Source organism: Trifolium pratense, linkage group LG4 (genome assembly GCF_020283565.1).
Source record: "Trifolium pratense cultivar HEN17-A07 linkage group LG4, ARS_RC_1.1, whole genome shotgun sequence".
NCBI lineage: Eukaryota > Viridiplantae > Streptophyta > Magnoliopsida > Fabales > Fabaceae > Trifolium > Trifolium pratense.
Genome location: NC_060062.1, coordinates 18,041,515 through 18,062,466, shown reverse-complemented (window position 1 = coordinate 18,062,466; position 20,952 = coordinate 18,041,515). Strand labels below are relative to the sequence as shown.

Genomic DNA, 20,952 nt, shown 5'->3' with positions numbered 1-20,952 from the left:
TATTTCTTTGTGGGTCGAGTTTCTCTATGATCAAGCAGCGAGGTTATACCTCGGGGATGGACATATTATGTCAGCCATCGGGGTACAACAAGGTGACCCATTAGGGCCGCTCCTTTTTTGCTCTCGTGTGGGACTGTAGATGAGCTGAAGGCATAACTTTCCTTCACTTATTTGAGACTACACAAGAACGGATCATATTAACTTTCAAGCCATTATAAAGACTCGTATTAGCGGTAATGCAACTGAAAAAGTTATTAAGAAAATTGGTATGAATAATTGTGTTCGAGTGGATGTTGTTCAATTTTCTAGGGGAATGTGGTACCTTTGGAAATCAATTTGTCACTCCACCTTCATCGTGTTATTTTTGAAATAGATTCTATACTTGTTGCAATTGTTGTCCTTAATCGTTCTACCACCATCTTTTATATCAAACCTCTCTTATAAGAGGTTCTTAATTTATTACACCTTCATAATTGACCTGCCAATATTTAATATTGCTCTAGAGAGATCGACTCATGTACAAACTTATTAGCAAAAAAAGGATTCGATGCTCTTTTCTTCTCATTTTTTTCCAAGTACATCTTTTCTTCTCATTTTTAATTACTCCTTATTGTAAATGTTTTACATGCACTTTTAGTGTTGGATTACCATGTTTATTATTTATAAAAGTGAGTGTTATTTCTATCATTGGGTAGTTTTTCTATTGAATTTATATTATTTATCATTTTTTTATGAATTTTTATCATTTTTTATTCACTTTTGTAATTTTATTTCTTTTTGCTCAAAAAAGTCATCAAATATTTTGAAATCTTTAAATTCGTAAAGTACTTTAAAATCTTAAAATTATATATTATAAATCCGTTAAAATCTTTATATTAAAAATCTTTGATTATAAACAGATTTTTTTTTTAAAATATTTTAAAGTCTCACAAAATTAATACATTCATATAAATTTTTTTAAAATTTTCAAGATTTTTTGTTATCAAAATAGTAGTGTAAAATCCCTATGAAGTGCTGATACGTGACACGATATCGATACGATACGACACCGATACGGGAAAATTTTCAAAATTCCCGATACGATACGTCCGGATACGTTATTTAAAAATTAAATTTAAAATTAAATATATAAATGCACAATATATAAACATAACTAAAATCGACAATGATAGAAATTCAAATTACTCAAAATAAGAAAACAAGTGACAATTACATATCTAAGTACTACACAAAAATGGGTGAGATAGGTAGCTCAATTGATTAAGCTAATTGAGCTAAGCGTTAAGGAGTTGGAGGTCTAGAGTTCAAGTCACGATAAGGAGAAAAACTAATAAAGACATAGTTGGTAACATAGAAAATACGAATTGAATCGGTCTCCTCTCCTACGTTTCCATCATCAAAGAATACTTCTCCCATACGTGTATCGGAAAATATCGGACAAGTACGTAACTTTGCCATTTTTGGAGTATAGGGGCTTGAAAAATCTCAATCGGATACAGCCTCTAAAACCTACATACTGGTAACTGGGTATTTGGCGCGCAAACCCTACTGCCTACTTGTCCTCTACTCTTCTTCTCTACAAATGCAGTGACACCTGTTCGTTTTCCTCCGTACGCTTCTTTTTCTTCTCTTCGCGCAAACAATCGTTCACTTCGATTCTAGTTCTCCAAAGGGAACATTCTAGAATGAAGCGTGCAAGAACTACAGAAGATTCTACCTTTTCTAGGGTTTCACCATCTCTTGAAGCTGGAATCATCAAGAAGCTTCGGTTAGAGAATTTTATGTGCCATTCAAACCACGAAACTGTATTTGGAAACCACGTTAATCTCATCACTGGTCAAAATGGAAGTATGTTCTCTATTTGTTCATTTTTTTTCGTTTTTAATCGGCTTATTGAATGTTCAAATTATGATTTTTCTGTTCGATGTTCGCGTCATGCCATTGATCTGCAATAAGTTTATGTAATTTACCTAGCAAGTAGCAAATCAAACTGGTTTGAGTTAAGAGTTAAAGATGTTGGAGGTCTTGGGTTTAAATCCGGACAAAGGTGAAAAATACTAATTTAACAACCAAATACATTAGTTATTGAATGAACTTAAAAAGTGATTTTTTTCTTATATCAAGGACCAGAGGGGGTAATTACTAACATTCGCCATTTCAAAAAAAAAAAAAGTAGCATATCCAAATGTGATTCTTAGAGAGTTTTTTTTTAAAGGTATGTTTGAATGAAGTATTTTGTAGGAGAGTGTTTTGAATGGCTAAGAGTCTATTTGGATTGACTTATTTGAGCTTATCTATTGATACAAATTTTGTGCCATTGTTTTGGGAAACTTGTGAAAACAACTTATGAAGTTATGACAATTTTTAGTTTTTTGCAGCTTATTTTCATAAGTTTTCTAATATAACTTTCGAAAACAACTCGTTGCATATATAAAAATAACTTATGTTATGTAAGCTTATACATAAGCGCATATCATGATAAGCATTTCTGGCTTTCTGCTATAAGCTGCAAACAAGCTATTTATCTAAACAGTCCCTAAAAATCTATATTTTGATATATATTTGAGATATTTTTGAAAGAATAACATGAATATGATCATATAACATTAATTCCTTTTTTAAAAACAATTTATAATTTCCTTAATTTAGAAAAGAAAAGTTGGGTCTTCTCTCCCCTCCAAAATCTCTTATCTAAACAAACATACCTAAGGTTTTTGCTGGGTTCACAGTTGGAGTGCAGTGCTCTACCATGGTAATAGGGTGGAAAACAGGTTTTTATAGAACTAACCTGTTCATAGCAGTTAGCACTATTTAAGATGGAATTAGTAGTGGAACCCATTTAAGCAACCCGGGGTGAAATTTATTGGAGTTCTTAAAGGTTGAACCATTAGTGTAAAAAGTGAGTTGATTAAAATGTCGTGCAATAGTATGGTAATGGGACCAACGGAAGCATGCAACACTTGGAATAAGTATTCTATAATGGGCTTGTGTATGACTTGTTGCGAGCCGTGATCTTTTTAATTTCATCCAGGTCATAGTGTTTTGGTCAAATGATTCTTTGCAAAACTTGTTTTCTAACGGTTCCATGTTTTTTGCTTGGCTCTCTCATTTATAGGTGGTAAAAGTGCAATACTTACTGCATTATGTGTTGCATTTGGTTGTCGAGCTAAAGGGACTCAAAGAGCATCTACTTTGAAGGATTTCATTAAAACTGGTTCTAGGTAAATGCCATTTGCTCTCTCTCTCTCTCTCTCTCTCTCTCTCTCTCTCTCTCTCTGTGTGTGTGTGTGTGTGTGTGTGTGTGTGTGTGTGTGTGTGTGTGTGTGTGTGTCTGTCTGTCTGTCTCTCTGATTGGTCGGGTCCTTCATCCATCATGTTTCTAAGAGGTAGCTTTCGAGTCCTAAAGTTGTTTTCAAGAATGAATTTCTCCTTGGTAAGATGATAAAATTTCGAAGTGATTTATATTATGGGGGAATCAAGATACCTTGTTTTCTTCTCATGTCCTCTGCCAAGACTATTTATGATTGTTCTTTTTAAATTGTAAGAAAGACGCTAACATACAATTTTTGGTAGAATTGGTAATCTAAATGACAAACATAATGTTTTTACCCAGTTCTTTATTCTATTGTCTTTCTACAGTAATGCTGTCATCCATGTTGAAATTCAAAATGAAGGAGAGGATGCTTTCAAGCCTGAAATATATGGCGATGTTATCATTGTAGAACGTAGGATATCTGAATCCACAAGCTCTATTATATTGAAAGATTGCCAAGGTAAGTTTTATTGTGTTTGTAATAATTTTCAGTATTAAGTTGTTTATATTTATGTTTTTAACGACAACAGATTAGTTTTCATGAGATATGTCATTGGTTAGCCTATTGAAACAATTGAAAATTTAAAATGTTATTTCGCTACATTTATGTTCTATGAGTTTGATGACAGGAAGGAAAGTTTTCAATCGGAAAGCAGATCTACTAGAAATCATTGAACATTTCAATGTATGCTTTCTCTCCCCTATAACTTTGCTTCTTTTTTTTTTTTTTTAATTTGGAAATTGTTGCTCTAGTTAGCTTTTTGGTAACTTCTGAACACAGTAAAAATTATTATACTGGTATGTTTCGTTTCCTTGAAGAACTATCAAACATGTGACTAGTTAATGGTTAGTAATTCTTTCGAGAAATTGGGAAGACCTCTTTTGTGTATGTATAATTAAGATGCAAGGTTGTCTATCACTTTGTTCTCATAATAACCAAAACCTGTGGAAATGCCTTTTATTTCTTTTCCAGTGGTGTTTTTTGTTCTTGCACCTATTGTTTAATCTTTTCATTCTGCAGATTGATGTGGAGAACCCGTGTGTGATTATGAGTCAAGACAAAAGCCGAGAATTTCTGCATTCCGGGAATAACAAAGATAAATTTAAGGTGATCTCTTCATGTTTATGTATTCTGTTTTTGAAAAAGCTTCTTCAGAAAGGTGAGCTCTGCTAACACTTTATTAAACAGTTCTTTTACAAGGCCACACTTCTTCAGCAAGTCAATGATCTTCTGGAAAGCATTTCTGCTGAAATAACCTCTGCACGTTCAATAGTTGAAGATTTAGGGTCTGCAATAAGACCTATAGAGAAAGAACTCATTGAGCTGCAAGTTAAAATTAAAACGATGGAACATATTGAACAAATTTCTGTAGAGGTTCAGCAATTAAAAAAGAAACTTGCATGGTCATGGGTTTATGATGTGGACAAGAAACTCGAGGATCAAAATGTAAGGATTCAAAAGCTGAAGGATCGGGTTCCTTTATGCCAAGCTAGGATTGATAAACAACTGGTATGTATGCCTACATTATCTTCTCATAGTGAAGTTTTCATTTGTCAACACAATGTGAAGTTCTCCGTGCTTTGAGAATATCAAATTCTTTAATGTGCTCTTAAAACGATGCCAAGAGTCACGTATGGTATACAATAAAAGTTGGGAATTTGGGATCAGGTGTCTGTTTATAATATGCCTATTTTGACAAGAACTGCCACTACCGGCTACATTGTAAACTTAACTTTTTAGGTTTATAATGGCGAAAAAATGTTAAATGCCTTTAATAAGGGATATAATCAAAAGTATGTAGTGAATCAAAATGCTTGCATTTTTAATGTATTTGTATTTTCCCTACATTAACTTTTGGGATAAAACTTAGTTTACATGACTTTCCTATGGTGCTCTACTTATGGGGTCAAACTTTTTATGATTATGCCTGAAGTATTAGTTCTTCATAGAAGATCCACATTTATAATGAAAACATTTCCTGTTTTCATTTTCTATTCTTACTTTTAATTATACGTAACTAGACCTGGGGTTATTTTATAAATTAAAAGTAAAAACAGGAAAAGAAAACATTTTGTTAAAGTAACTAGACCTGGGGTCATGGCTTATGAGAAACTGGTTTTTTAACCCGAAGGATTGTCAACTTTAATAGTCTAATTGTTTGTCTTTATAATGCATATTATTACCACAAGGTTTGTGGATGGAGGAGATTCACATCCAACCTGCAATATTCCTGGTCTTTCAATTAATATACAACATTATTCTGTGTTACTAAGAAACAGTGTGTGTTGTAGAGCTTTCTGCTTATATTGTTATTACATGTGCTTTGCTTGAAGATGCTGTTTTCATTTCTGCAACAGATTGCCCATTATATGTAGACTCTAACATCTTTATCTGTCATTGCCATCTTAACTCTTTCTTTTCTGCTTATATTATTTAATTGCAGCATCTGCTTGATAAATTAAGTGAAAGCTGCTCTAAGAAGAAAGCTGAAATTGAAAGTATGATGTCATCCCAAGTTAAACAAATGAAGGAAAATTTGAGCCACTCTATGTCCTTGGTATGTTGGAGGTGGAGAGTTTTCCTCCTACTTTACCAGTTTTTTTTATTATGATTTCTGTTTACCCTTTTATTTTTTAACTTCTACCCTATAATGTCATTTTATTTAATCTATCAGGTCAGATTTACTTTCTTTTGTACTACAACTATATTATGTTGTAGTGTTGAGAGAGAGAGAAACACAATTCTTTTGAAGAAATCTGTCTTAAGTAATGTTAGAATATAAGTGTATCCTAAAATATCTTGATATTATGTTAGAATTTCGTAGTTTATCTCATAAGATGAGTTTCTAATCTTAGAATATCTTAGATTATCTCTGAAGACAAGTTTCATGATTCCCGTAATATTTATATTGGATTATGAGTCTTTATTCCTATAAATAGGGGTTAGTGTTTAGTTTGTTGCTAATGCATTTCCCCCTTTGCAAAAATTGAAGGCAAAAAAAGAAGCATTTGCACTTCAGCAAGACAGCAAATGCAAAGCTAGTAAAATACAGAAGATGGTACAACAGCTCAAAACGCTTGAACTACAAGTGCAGGATATTCATGAGCAGCATGTGAAAAATACCCAGGTTCGACAAGTTTCTGTTATGTATACATTTAGAAAATGGTTCTTTTTCCTTTCTCCATATATATATATATATATATATATATATATATATATATATGGAGAAAGGAAAAAGAACCATTTTCTAGAAGGTGTATATTAGCAAGTCATAACTAAAAAGTAGTAACGTACACCTTGAGGTGCATGTTGCTAAAGGGTGTAAGTTAGCAACTCCTATAAGCATTGGCTACTCCTCCTAAAAAATAAGTGGGTACACTACTTCCTAAGATACCTTGAACTTGTTCTAGTTGCTATACATTTTAATTTTCTAATATATAATAATTCACAAAGAAGTTGGTAATTGGCTAGGAATCAAGGAACTGAATTAAAGGAAAGATAAAAGGAATCAAACTAATCACAATATATTATTGAAAATTGTACAGAAGATAGGAATAGAGTCCCCTCACGGGTTTTCTCTTTACAAAGTATATCTCTCTCCTTTCTGTCACAATATCAAATATACAAAAGGCCTTCCAATTTCATCCCCATTTCTCCTATTTATACATGACATCCCTCAACTGCATATCTTACTAACTTCTCCCTCTGTATCACAAAGAGTGTCACATTTGCTTATTTCACAGATATTAAGAAATAACCATAAATGAAAAAAAGAGAATAATTATTTTACCAAATGAGCAAATGTGACACTCATAGTGAGACGTATATTGTAGTTAGTAAGATATGCAGTTTGAGGGAGACCATGCAAAGTGTTCCTTCTCAGTGTAGTCTGATTATTACTTTTGGTTTGCTTGATCATCAAATTAAAATGGCTATTATATGATATGACAATTCCATTAGTTTTTTACTTAAAATATTTTATGTTTATTATTTTCACAATAATGCAGGCCGAAGAATCTGACAGGGAAGAAAAACTGAAGGGGCTTAAAGACGAGGTTAAAGCTGCTGAATCAGAATTGGAAAGGTTTTGATTTTATTTCTGTGGCTTTTCATATCAGTGTTGAAACCTGGATTTCAAGAAGTTCCACTTCATAATATATTAAGTGAGATAACACTTCCTGGATTTTTTTTCCTCTAGATTGAAAGAAGCAGAGGCTACATTAATGAACGACATTAATAGGCAAAATGACGACATCCGAAGCATTGCTAATAAGGTGTGATAACGCTTTCTAATTGGCATGTGTTGTTGTGTCAGTGGTTTTAAAGCTAGATTAGTTGTTCATTATCCATTTCTTCTTTGATTAAGCATTGTTTATATCAGTCTTTTATTCTATCTATCTATATCCTATCCTGACCATCAAATAGGCCCCACAAGTCTTAATCTATGAAAAGAATTGATCCGATTCTATGGACAAATCCACAGATGCATCAATAATATTAAAGTTTACAACATAAATATATACCAGTGCCGCATCCTAAAAGTAAGTTGTTTTTTGTTTCAGAATTTGAGAAATTCTGTGTGGTCTCTAAACCGGCAGCAAATAATTCAAACTATGTTTTGGAGAAGTAACTTTCCTTTTTGTTTGTTTTCAAAGAATGTTCATTGTTATTTTGTTTGGGCGGGGAGTTGAACCCATAATCTCCTTATCACTTCAATTCTCATGTCACTCCCTCCCCCCACACCCTCAAGCCACCTTATTACTCCCGTAAATTAAATGTTTTGAAGAAGTACCTTGCTATTTGGGGTTGTTAATAGATATAATTTACTTGCTTTTTCTAGATCCAAGATCATGAAAAGAAGTATAGTGATATCATCTATAATCTTCGTGGTCTTCAACAACAACAAAGCAACAAGGTATGCAAATCTTGCAGTTTTTTGTTTTTATGTTATTCATTTTGCTTTGTTCCATGACAAATTATGAAAGTGCCTTGCATGTTTCCTGTAAATGTTTCATGACCTTGCCAATCTTATTTTGGTAGCAGATCACAGCATTTGGAGGAAATAAAGTGTTGAGTTTGTTAGAAAAAATTGAGAGATGTCATCGAAGGTTTAAGATGCCTCCCATTGGTCCAATTGGCGCCCATCTGGTATAGTTTGTGATGTCTTCATATCACATCTTACACATTGCTTTCTGTGTATCTTTTCATCCCTCATTCTGATAGTTGAGGAGTTAAATTAAATGGAGTATCTCTCTATAGATGGATAAACTGATATATTATTATAATCTTAATTTCATTGGTTAGCAGTTTTTTCCGGTGAATTAATTTGAGATAAGATGGTTTATCTTTCTTCTTTTTTAGTATACGTATATTTCTATGGGGTTTATTTGTTTGATGATAAGATATAGTGTGGACTGCTCATGATTAACACTTTCTACCACTAATTTACACATTGGTCTATTGCCATTTCAAAGTTCAATTTCTAGCCTCATTAGTTTGTTAAATTTTCCAAAGAGATTAATCACTTAAGTTCGATACTAAGTTACTATTTTTGGTATTTCTTTTCATGATTCAATTTAATAGAAGTTGCTAAATTTAATAAATGGGGGATTGAATGTTAATTACTTAATTTTTTTGTGAGTTTGTTAATATTTGGGATTGCTTTTTATGGTTTAACAGAAGTTGCTTAATGGTGATAAATGGGCGGTTGCTGTTGAATATGCCATTGGGAGATTGCTCAATTCTTTTATAGTGACTGATCACAAGGACTTTCGTCTTCTGAAACAATGTGCGAAGGAAGCAAATTATGGTCATCTTCAAATTATTATTTATAATTTTTCAACCCCAAGGTATATTGTTAGGTCCATATCTATCTGCCTTTAACCATGCTCTTTTGTGTTATATCTAGTTTCTTTTTTCAGATCTTGTATGTAATTGTGATCAAATTGTTTTACTCTGCTTAGGTTGATGATACCAGAGCACATGCTTCCTAATACAAACCATCCATCAACACTTTCCATCTTACAATGCGAGAATCACACTGTGTTTAATGTCCTAGTGGATCAGGTGATTGTTAACATTATTGCTTATACTTCAGTTAATATATATATCCTATTTCAAGGTTTTTTTTTTTATTTTTTTTTTATCACTTTATTGAAATATATGGGCTTTTGAGATCACTTGTTCTTTTTTATTTATGTTCTTTTTCCACTCTTTACCATATGCTGCTTTGGGGCTGATAGGTTTTTTTTTTTGACGAGACTCTTTTGGCTTTCTTGTAAGTCTATTTTAATTAACTCTTGTATCATAAGATTCATAACATGACATTATTTGCTTTTTGTAGCTCCTTCATCAATCACCGTTAATATAAATTATTGAATTTTTTTTTTTGAAGAAGCTAAATTAGCCCACCCAAATTGGCACAAGAGAGAATCGAACCTGATACCTTAAGGAGGAGCACACTCTTAGGTCCCAAGCCAATACCACCAGACCAATCCAAGTGGGTTAATTATTGAAAATATTAATATTAATTTTATACTCAGCCCCATTTGTTCTTACTTCTTACACTGTTCTACAGTTGTCGCTTTATTGATTTGTTTGTTTAGTATTTATGGTTGTGTTGAATTTGCTCACGTCCTTGGATCAATGTCTACTGAATAGCTTTACAAGATTTGCGAGAAGAAAAAGAAGTGAATTTGTTTTGGCAAATCTTTTCCTTTCTTTGTTGTATGTGGGTGGAATGTAACTCTCACAAGTCACATCTTTAAGGATATTTCTTTGGATGAAAAGCTCCTTTGGGATCACATTAAGCTTTTGGCTTGTACTTTATTTGTAGCCCATGGCGTTTGTACCACGGGTTTGGTTTAGGGAAATCTTTTAGAGTTTAGGTAGCTTTCTTTCAGTGACTATTCTCTTTTTTTGGATTTCGTTTTCTTTGTCCAATTTTTTGTCGTCCTAATTCTGTGATCATGATCTCTTTCTCTTGATGATTTTCTTTTATAAAAATCCTCATTTCACTGAGTTTTTCTATTTGTCTCTGGTGATTGTATATATCTCTGCTGTAGAAGCAAAAATGTGGTAAAACATTAAACTCGTAATATTTGTAAGTTTCTAATCCTTTGTTATCATTTCTAATGTATTTGTTACTTTCTAGGGAAATGTTGAGAGACAAGTGCTTGTTAACGACTATAATACTGGGAAAGTGGTTGCATTTGAGGAAAGGATCCGAAATCTGAAGGAGGTCTTTACTGTGGATGGATGTAAAATGTAAGTCAACGCTAGTAGACTCTTTATAAGCTCTAGTAGATTTTATTTTATATGTGTCCTACTTGTGCATTTTTGTAAACATAAAATGCGATATTACTATAAATTCATAGTTGTGCCACACTTTTGAGTGAAATACAAAGCTAATTTGAACATCTACAATACAAATGACCAAATAGCTATTTTACAAAGTGGGAAACAGCTTGGGTTCCAATTTCTATTGAAGTGGACTCTCAACACACACACCCATGCCTAGGGACGGACATCTAGATTGATTCTAGTGACCCAATAATGTGTGACCTAATGAATCTCTGATACCGTCTTAGAATTTTGGTTGTACCTAACTCAACTCCACAAAATCGACTTGAAACGTGAGAGATGTCTACAACTTTTGAACACTTTTTATACCACAACAATATCACTACCTAATATGTGACTCAACAGTGCATTTAGAAGAACCAAGGAGAACACGGTCCCGAAAAATTGGGATCAAATAAATCAGCATAGACTATCTAAAGAAGCTTTGAATGCTGGATACAAGCAAAAACATAATCGCACAAATATTCGAATTCAGAGAACTTAGAAGAAAACTGATACGCATTAAGAAAAGAAATGAACACCTGTGTTTACAAGTGGTAGCTATTATCTATATATAGAGCCTTCAGATAGTGACAGCTGTGATAACAGAAAGATGTAATCAAATTTGAAATTCCGGCAGGCTGGTGACAAATGTTGAGTCTGAGGATCCAACACCGTACCAACACAGAATATAACAGACAAGGTAAAAATAAATTCCAGATGTTCTACACGATGCTCCAACACCTGTCAGGAGCGATAGTATACTGATGTTGAGACAAATGTTTAAGCATCTTGTACCAGTACAGACAAGATAATAATAAAGTGCAGAACGTAAATAACATAGGTTATTTGTTAACCCAGTTCGGTGCAACGTCACCTAATCTGAGGATACCAATCCAAGAAGGAAATCCACTATAATAGTTCCAGTTCAAAGCCCTCAATAAACGTCCCGTTTATGACTTATCACCTAGACACTACCCGTGAAACTTCTACCTAGGAACTCCTAGATATGAGAACCTCCGCTCACTTCCCTCAATCAACACAACCTGTGTTTACAATCGGCAGCAATCTGCAAGGAGTCACACTCCCATAAAACTAATACGTAGCCAACACCCTTGACTAAGTTCACAATTTGGAGTTGCTTACAAGCTTCCTCCAAGTACAATACTCAACTCATTACCTAAAGATTTATGAGTGAGGACACAGTGACCATCTCACAACCTGAGTGGTTCACTTATACCAACTCTCCTAGAGAGTGGCTACAAGACACGAAACCCTAAAGACTACATCTTTGATGAACAATGGCTTCAGTAGTTTGCACAAGGTTTCAGTCCTCCTTTAAATAGCCTGAGCTAGCACGGGCTAGGTCTTGAATTGGGCTTCAAAAACGCAGCAGGTCCGAAAGAACCATCAAGGAATATTCTTGAATCAAATATTTTGTTTCCTAAAATAGTTTATGCATTCTAAAACAAAACTTGGTCATGGCCGCCTTCTAGAACATTAGGAAAGGCGCACTGCTTGGTGCACAAATAAAAAGGTGAGATTCCATAAATAGAACGCCACACGAGATTAAAAACACGAAAAAATCGCACACCGGATGTTGTATCCAATGTTGCAGCATTGTATGAGCACACTGGATGTCGTATCCAATGCTTAAGCATTCAGTCCAACATCTTGCTAGTATATTTGTTTTAGCAAAATGAAGTCAACATACAAAAACACCAACAAAATTAAACACACTTCAATTAGTTACAGTATGCATAAGATTAGAAAGGCAGTAATTAGAGTAGTAAGGTGCACAGTAAGGCAAGTAAAAGACTGAGTGAAGATACTCTTATACTCCTAGCAAGCTAATGATGGGAAATACCAATAATTGAGTGAAAGATCACAGACTAAACTCGGAATTATCGTAAATCGGGTAATTATGTAATCACAGTAAATAAGATAATTGTAAATCCCTGTATTTTTATCATGTTGAAATGCAAGACCTGTTTGTGAGCATATGTAACATTTTCTTTCAATGCTGAATGTATCAGCATGCATCTTACTTCCTCTTAGAATTTGGGTTGGGCCTAACTCAACCCTACAAAACCGGCTTGTAAGGTGTGGATTGTCCCCATTTATAAACATATCTTCAGGCCATCTCTCATCCAATGTGGGACTCTTAACACCCGCCCTCAAGCCCAACACTGTTGGACTTGGTGTGTGGATATAAATGGTGGGTGACCCGAAAGCGGAAACCTGATAGTAGGCGGCCCAACAGGTCTTGGAGGAGGCTCTGATACCATATTAGAATTTGGGTTGGGCCTAACTCAACTCTACAAAACCGGCTTGTAAAGTGAGGATTGAGCCGTCTCTCATTCAATGTGGGACTCTTAACACTTGTTGCTGTTTTTGTTGATTCACCGTAAAAGTTTTGTAATGGGGAAGAGCCTCAAGGTGTGGAAAGTTATTAATATTATATACACATTTATGCATTTTCCAACCATAATGCAGGAACTATGTTTTCTAATTCAAGTTGTTTCTAGGTTTTCTCGAGGTCCGGTAGAGACAACTCTTCCTCCAAAGAGGAACCAAGTATATGGTCGTCTAAGTAGTTCTGTTGAAGGTGACATTGAGAAACTTCATAATGATGCATCTAATGAACAAAAAGCAGCAAATGACTATAAAAGGGATAAAAGAGGTGCAGAGGTCAAGCTTGAGGATCTTGACAAGAAGATGAGGTCTATAAAGGTAAATCATTGAACAAGAAGATGAATTATAGCAATTGATTTGTCCCAACAAAAACTTGAGCTAAAATACACTTTGAAAGGGCAGTTAGGTCTCTGCTCTATTAGTTTTACCTTACATTTGTAGAAGTTCCGATGTTCTTCTCGTTTTCCTCATTAAATTTATAAAAAATAACTCTGGATCTCTTAAGTGCCTGCAAACCTATAAACAGGATTGCCGTCATGAATAAACACCGTTCTAACTTCTAATATCTACATAAAAGCAAAAACCATGATTGCCACAAGCTTCAAAAGAACATATATTGGGATGACCTTAAAGTCTTCCTAATTTAAATCCTTTATGTTGTAAATGATATTAAAAATATTCTAAAGAGGATAATAAAAGTGCGTTTCATGTATGAAGAAAAGTGTCATGTACTTCGATTTATTGCATTTTGATATTCCCATGTTTATTGACATGTAAATCGTTTGTTACATTTTGTTTTCTTTTAGATATTACGTGTTGATGCTGGAAAAAGTTTTTCTTCGAAGAAGCTATTTTTGGAGGATGCAATGCTTCAACAAGCTGCTGAAAGTAGCCTGCCACCTTTGTCCTCAGTTGATGAGATTGGTGAAGAAATTTCAGTATGTTCTCTGCCATCCATTCTCTAACAAAACATATTTGTTATAAGCAGTTATGTTAACAATTAAAGGCTCAAGGCACCATTATTTCACATTCACACTAAAAGTATTCTGCTTGTTTGTTTGGGGGTGTGCGGGGGCTCGGACTTGGGCTCGGTGTTGTTGAATTCAACTCTTTTGTAGGCGTATGCCTTTTACCTACACTTCTGGTGGAAGGAGATAACAAGAAAAAAGTAGACAAGCATACATTAAAGAAAACCCAACGTCACGTCAAAGCCTCTATTTATTTGTAATATAGCCAATTTTGTTAAATTGAGTTTAAAATAATTGGATCAATCAATATGGGTAAATGAATTGTAGAGTAAATTTGTGCATCTGCTTTTGAATTTTGCTTAAATCGTTGAAGCATGTGAAAATCTTAGTGATTTTATAAAGTACTGTGTATATTAAATGGATTAACTCTCATGAAAGATGTCTAAGTTATAAAAAAGATGGTAAATATGAAGTGAAATCATAATCTAACTAATAGATACACTTCCAGAATTCCAATTTTGTTAAAGAAAGCGTGTTGGTTCCCTGAGATTTATTCTTGCCTAATACTTTTTGAAACATGGTATACTGGTCCCTAGTGCATAGTGTGTTCTTTTTTTTACCCAAAGTTTAATTAATTTTTTATTGTAAATGAATGCTAGGAAATAAACAAAAAAATAAAAGAAGAGCAGGTGTTGTTAGAAGGCCTTGAGAAGAGGAGGCTTGAAGCAGAGAGAAAAGCTAGTGATCTTAAAGTAAAAGTTGACGAATTGTGTGGTATGTTGCTTTACTAGTTATTTCTTTGAGTTTGTTCAGATGCAGTTATGTTTATTTAACTGTAGAAATGTTGTATAGTGCATAATTTTGTGTTAAAAATATAGAATCAGCGAACCATGAACATGCTTCCCTTGAGAAAGCTGAGACTGAACTTCTAGAGATTGAGAGACAAATAGATTCAGCGAAGGAGGTATCTTTTCTTTACTCTTGTGCAGTCTGATGGTTTTTATTGTTACCTAATTAATAACGTTCTTAAAAATATTACAGACGAAGGTTCACTACGATAATGTCATGAAAGACAAGGTCCTGCATGATATTAAGGAGGCAGGGAAGCACTATCTAGAGCTTACAAAAAGGCGTGAGGTGCAATTTGATTTATATTAGTCATCGAAATTTGTAGATTAAATCATCACTGGCACTTGTTTGGCTGAAGGCAAACGCAAAACCAGACTGAGCATTGAACCCGCACAGTTCAAGGCTCTGATCGGGGTTATATCAATAACTAATTAATTTTTTTAATTTTTCTAATATAGTAATAATATATAAAGAAATAGTAAACGAAAAAATAACATAATATTCATAACTTGACACCATAAAAAATTAAACCCCACATAAAAATGTTACAAGTCGAATAACATAGAAAATTACACCCTATACCAAATCAAATGTCATAAACATTGAATAACTGGAATACTACTATACAAGTACTCCCATAATAAACCCACTTGGGTTGGTGCATTGGTATTGGCTTGGTACCTGGGAGTGTGCTCCTCTTGAGGTCTGAGGTTCGATTCTCTCTGGCGCCAATTTGGGTGGGCTAATTTAGCTTCTTTAAAAAAAAGTACTCCCATAATAATGTTGATGTACATATTTAATTACAATTTTTATTAATGTTCAATTTAATCTAGCAACTTACATATAAACGGATAAAAGTTTATTCTACATGATACAAAACGTTGCCGTTTACTAGCAGCTTGTTTTTGGCCAGTTTCACGTAGGGTGGTTAATAGGTTTAATTGGACGGTCAAAGTAACTAGTGTGGTTGTGATTACGTTGGTTGAGAGTCCCACATTTCATGGTGATATAACCTGAATAATGGTTAATGAGCTCGACCATAAGCTTTTAGTTAGTGATCCTGAAGTTATTCACATAATGGTTGCTGTGTGCTTGTGTCATATTGATGGAGGCAATATACTTTTAAGGGTTTATGCTTTCAGTTAGAGAAACCAGACCTTCAAGCACTGAATCAAGGTGCTTCTTAGTCAGATTGGATCACCAACAACTATAAGAGAATCAACAAGGGCTTTTGCCGTGTCAGGAACTCAGACTGAGTGATCATCCAGAGAGCAGTTTTGCAACTCTTAAGTGTAGTTGACGTGCCTTCACTCGAGTAATCAACAAGGGTTTATGCATTAGTTTTCTGCCAAACTTCATGTGTGAAAACAACCAAGATTACACGACAGAATGCCGTTGGCGAGTGTTGACCGAAGGTAAGACAGGAGCATTTTGTCGTGTTGCCCTCAAACAAGATACATGCTGAGCAGAGATCACTCGATCAGAGTCGTGATCTACTTTGGGTGAGAAATCGTGGTGGAATGGTATCCTATACCAGAGAATGATGCAACCTATGTGACTTGGTATTTGTTATATTTGTTGACGCCATAGAACAAATTATGCAGCCATTTTCTGGTATGTGATACCATTCCACCATGATTTCTCACCAAAGTAGATCACGATTCTGATCAGCAAGTGTCTTGTTGAGGGCAACAGGACAAAATGCTCCTGTTATGTAAGAGGGAGGAATCCTATTTACACCACTCACACCCCCTCCATATGGTTTATTGTAGGCCCAATAACCACCTTTATAGTTATCTTGTTACAGACAATGTTTGATGGCCTTAAAGCCCTACAAATCCCCATGTAGGGATTGTAGTTGAAAGACTACTCACCATGGTCGCATGAGAATCTGTTAGGATATTGAATAAAGGGAAATTGTAGTAGTTAAAGTAGTTATGAGATGTTAGGATATTGAATTTCTTGATGTCAGTGTAGTTAGTAGATCTGTGTGTACCTTTTTACTTAGGCTTTGTAGTTGAACAGAGTCAGTTATGCTTAGCTGTATTTTTCAATTATTTTATGCTTATCTGGCAGAGCTTGTTAGCCTCAATCCTGTCTATAAATATTGTTTGTATCATATGCATTATGCAGAAATTCGTATTTTGTTGATATGATTTTCAAAACACTTTCTCAAATTCTCTAAATCTAATATATTTAGACCCTGAATCTTAGGCCACAATTATGTTTTTTGGTCTAAATTGTGTTACTTATTACGTTACAATTGCATTTTACTTGTATATCTCATCCCATCATTGCTTCAATTGTCCTCAATTGAAAGTTCATCTTGCTTATTAATGCTCTTATATTTAATTTTGGGTGTGCCATGAAATCTGATATGTCAGTTTCATCAAGTCTCTATGCACTGTTCAGATATTTTGTTTTATAAATAAATAAAATTGATGCGTTACTCCTTGGGCATTATAAATCATTAAAGATATAGTAGAAACTACAGTTATTGATACTAACCTTGGTTGAATATGCAGGAAAATTTTGAAAAGGCTTCCGTAATTTGCTGTCAGAATGAACTTGCTTCATTAGGAGGTTGTGATGGGATTACCCCAGAGGAAATCAGTGCCGAATTAGAAAGTCTTAATCGCACACTTAGACGTGAGAGCCTAAGGTATGACATTAAACTGTTGATTCACATTATCATAGTACAAAATGCTAGCATAAGCGTCTCTTTCTCTCATGCACATTGAATAGTGCTTTTCATTACTTTTGGTTTCCCTCTGTAGATACTCTGAATCAATTGATGATCTACGGATGTTATATGAGAAAAAACAACGGAAGATTATAAAAAGGCAGCAAGTTTATAAAGCCCTTTGTCAGAAACTAGATGTATGTATTCTTTGGTTTTGTTATCGTACCATTAATCTCTTTTTATGGATGATTGTAAAATTATTTGTCCTTGCTCCCCAAAGCATAAGTTTTTTTGGGATTGTTTTTGACATGGGTTTGTGCATCGTCTACGCTTAACCTGAAGTCGAAGGGCTTCTGTTTGAAGCTCTGTATTAAATATATTAATTCTTGTTGGAAATTTGCTTTTAACACTATTTGTTTTGCAACCTAATAAGTAGAATGAAATTTAATGCAAAGTAATACCGTTATCCATGAATATAGTTCTATAACATGTTCTATTAAGTTGGATATCTAGTTGAATATAGTTCTATCCTTAGTAAGTTTATCTTGAGGGGGGATTGTTAGAATCAAATTCATATATTATTAAGACCAAAATCATAGATTAGGATTTCAATTAGCAATTTTTTAATTTATTGTATATGCTATTATAAATAGAGGAGTGTTCAGATTTAGTCACAATTACAAATTCAACATTTTTGAGGTGGTTTTATTATTTATTGAAGGCTTGCCAGAATGCTTTAGAGTTTCGAAGGAGAAAGTTTCAGACAAATGCAGCCAATCTCAAGCAGCAACTGTCTTGGAAGTATAAATCCTTTCACATATTTTTGTTGCTATGTTTTCCATTGTCAGAGTATACTTTTTCTCTGAACCTGAACTGCTTTTAATTATCTTGGTGATCAGATTTAATGGCCATTTGAGGAAAAAGGGGATCAGTGGACTTATCAAAGTTGATTATGAAAATATGGCCTTATCGGTTGAGGTAAATTGGTGAAATGTTTCTTGCATTTCATTTCGGGTATCTGATCTAGAATGTTTTCTTATTTTAAACTGTTTATTTGTTATTTATTTATAGGTACAGATGCCCCAAGATACATCAAACAGAGCTGTTCGGGACACAAGGGGGCTTTCAGGTTCGTTTATTGCATAATTATGGATACGGTGTCACTAATTATAGGATAAACTATCAGTTCTTTTGTCTCCTTTAGGATCAAAGCAGAGGGACTTTAGAAACAATAATTGTATCATATGGTCTTATGTAACTTTGGGATAAGACACGGGACAAGTGTGTAATACAATATATGGATATAACTAATTCTAGAAATTATGAGGAACAACTCAGCTATAATAGAACACATAAAATTAATTTAGGAAACGAACATAAATCTGAATTCAAAAGAAAGAACTTAAGATTTTTAATAGCTAGCACGAGTCATTATAGACAATAAAATGCTATCATTTGTCCTAATTTTTTTACTGTACTTATATCTATAACTTAACTGTATTGTGATAAAAATTCAAAACCTAAAAGTAAAATTATACAATCTTATATCTTTCGAGCAAGGGTGCAATATTTTTTTTTTGAAAACTCAGTATCCGGCCCAAGGACCGACTAATTCGAGGGGACCAATCCCACCTCCCACTTGCGGGGGGCCCATTTAAATCCAGAGTTTTTTGCTCTGTATGGACTAACCCACCGCGATTGGCACAAGGGGGAATCGAACCTGAGACCTTGAGAGGAGCACGCTCCAAGGTCCCAAGCCAACACCACTAGGCCAACCCAAGTGGGTTCAAGGGTGCAATAATAAGCCAGTTACCTTTAATTATCACTTTATACTTAATCTTATGCAATTTATGTTATAACTTTCTCACATTTTGATTTGTGTGTGCATTTCATTTCTGAAAATTAGGTGGGGAGCGCTCCTTTTCAACTTTGTGCTTTGCATTAGCCCTTCATGAAATGACAGAGTCCCCATTTAGAGCAATGGATGAATTTGATGTCTTTATGGTATGGCTGTTTACTGTTGATAGATTATACCGTTAATTTACCATTATTCTTAACAAATTATGTTGATATATCTTAAGTTAGAAATTAAGTGTCTAGGTTACACTTACATTGATACAAAGTTTTGAAATCTGTTTATTAACTACTGTGGGACTGGGTTTGATATTCAGGATGCAGTAAGCCGAAAAATTAGCATGGACACTCTGATTGATTATGCTGCGGCACAAGGATCCCAGTGGATATTGATCACCCCGCACGATACTAGGTATTCATTGGTTTCAAGCTTAGACCATTTTTGGTTGTTGACACAAGTGTAACATGATTATCCAAATACAGTCAATTCTTGTTAAGAGCCGGAGCAAATAGGAACCAAGAAAAGTAATGGAAGATATACATAAAGTCTAACTTTAAGCTAAAACCCTTCACTTGCAATTAAAACTACTTGGTGTATGTTTGGTAATGAGTTTGCCCACCGGCCAGTGCCACTGCCACTGCACGGTGCAATAGCATTTTAACGTGGAAATTTAAAAGCTACAAAGTATAGCTTTGTAATGGATGTTCGTTTACAAGGCACCCACCGCCAAAACAAACATAAGACTTGATTTGGATAAATTTCTACTTGTAGAAAAGTAAATATTAAAAGAATCTTTAGTTTATAGATAGTATCCGTATTTCAAAAATTTAGCTAGCAATCTAATGAGGATCATTTTATTATTGAAGTGACATCGAGAAATTTCTCTTTCGTTTTGCTGAATGAATATCTTGAACAACAAAGTGAATGAGCTCTCAAAAATTGACTGTATTTTTGTGTTTGCATGTGCAGCTTGGTTAAGGGAGGAGGCAGGGTAAAGAAGATGCAAATGGCAGCTCCCCGTTCTTGATCATATGTGTGATTTTCTTTATTTATGACAACTTGAAGCCTATTTGTGAAAATCTTTTTAGATTCTCCATCTGTAATTTATTTATTTATTCTTTTTTATTAGGTTTCATTTCTAATTATGTTTTTATTGTGTTAGTGAGAGCTTGCTTGTTGAAGCAAAAGCATACATTTATAGTCATATTTTTAATTAATGTAAATAGTTAAATTATTTACAAGTCATGCCTTTTCCTTATTTCCCTTTAAGCGTTTTCCTCTTTTGATTGCTGATAAATTTCTGCAGTTTAATCTCAAATTTTTTCACAAGTTTGGAATACTTGCGATTTTGATTCATAATATTTTTTCTTGTTTCTAGAAAAAAACAGGGAATAAGCAAAATTAACACATTTTACAAAATGTAAATAAAAATATTTTTGCAAAGTATATGGAATCCTAATTTTCAAACTTTTCTAATCCCTTCAAGATTTAGTTCAGTTTGCATGTAATTGGAGGGGTTAAGATTTG

General features: G+C 33.9%; 1 protein-coding gene across 1 annotated transcript; it reads left to right on the top strand.

Annotated features, from left to right (window-relative positions):
• The first annotated feature begins 1,447 nt into the window (after nt 1-1,447).
• Nucleotides 1,448-20,670, top strand: LOC123921968 (structural maintenance of chromosomes protein 6B-like). Its single transcript, XM_045974719.1, has 28 exons — nt 1,448-1,848; nt 3,116-3,221; nt 3,640-3,773; nt 3,943-3,998; nt 4,335-4,421; nt 4,503-4,823; nt 5,758-5,871; nt 6,307-6,441; nt 7,322-7,398; nt 7,513-7,588; nt 8,155-8,229; nt 8,358-8,462; nt 8,994-9,163; nt 9,278-9,380; nt 10,468-10,580; nt 13,184-13,388; nt 13,877-14,008; nt 14,698-14,812; nt 14,917-15,002; nt 15,080-15,175; nt 17,413-17,549; nt 17,665-17,767; nt 18,292-18,371; nt 18,470-18,548; nt 18,642-18,699; nt 19,477-19,574; nt 19,742-19,836; nt 20,395-20,670. Exons 1-28 carry the CDS (start codon nt 1,686-1,688, stop codon nt 20,450-20,452), a joined length of 3,177 nt encoding a protein of 1,058 aa, XP_045830675.1. The 5' UTR covers nt 1,448-1,685; the 3' UTR covers nt 20,453-20,670.
• Nucleotides 20,671-20,952: the final 282 nt, after the last annotated feature.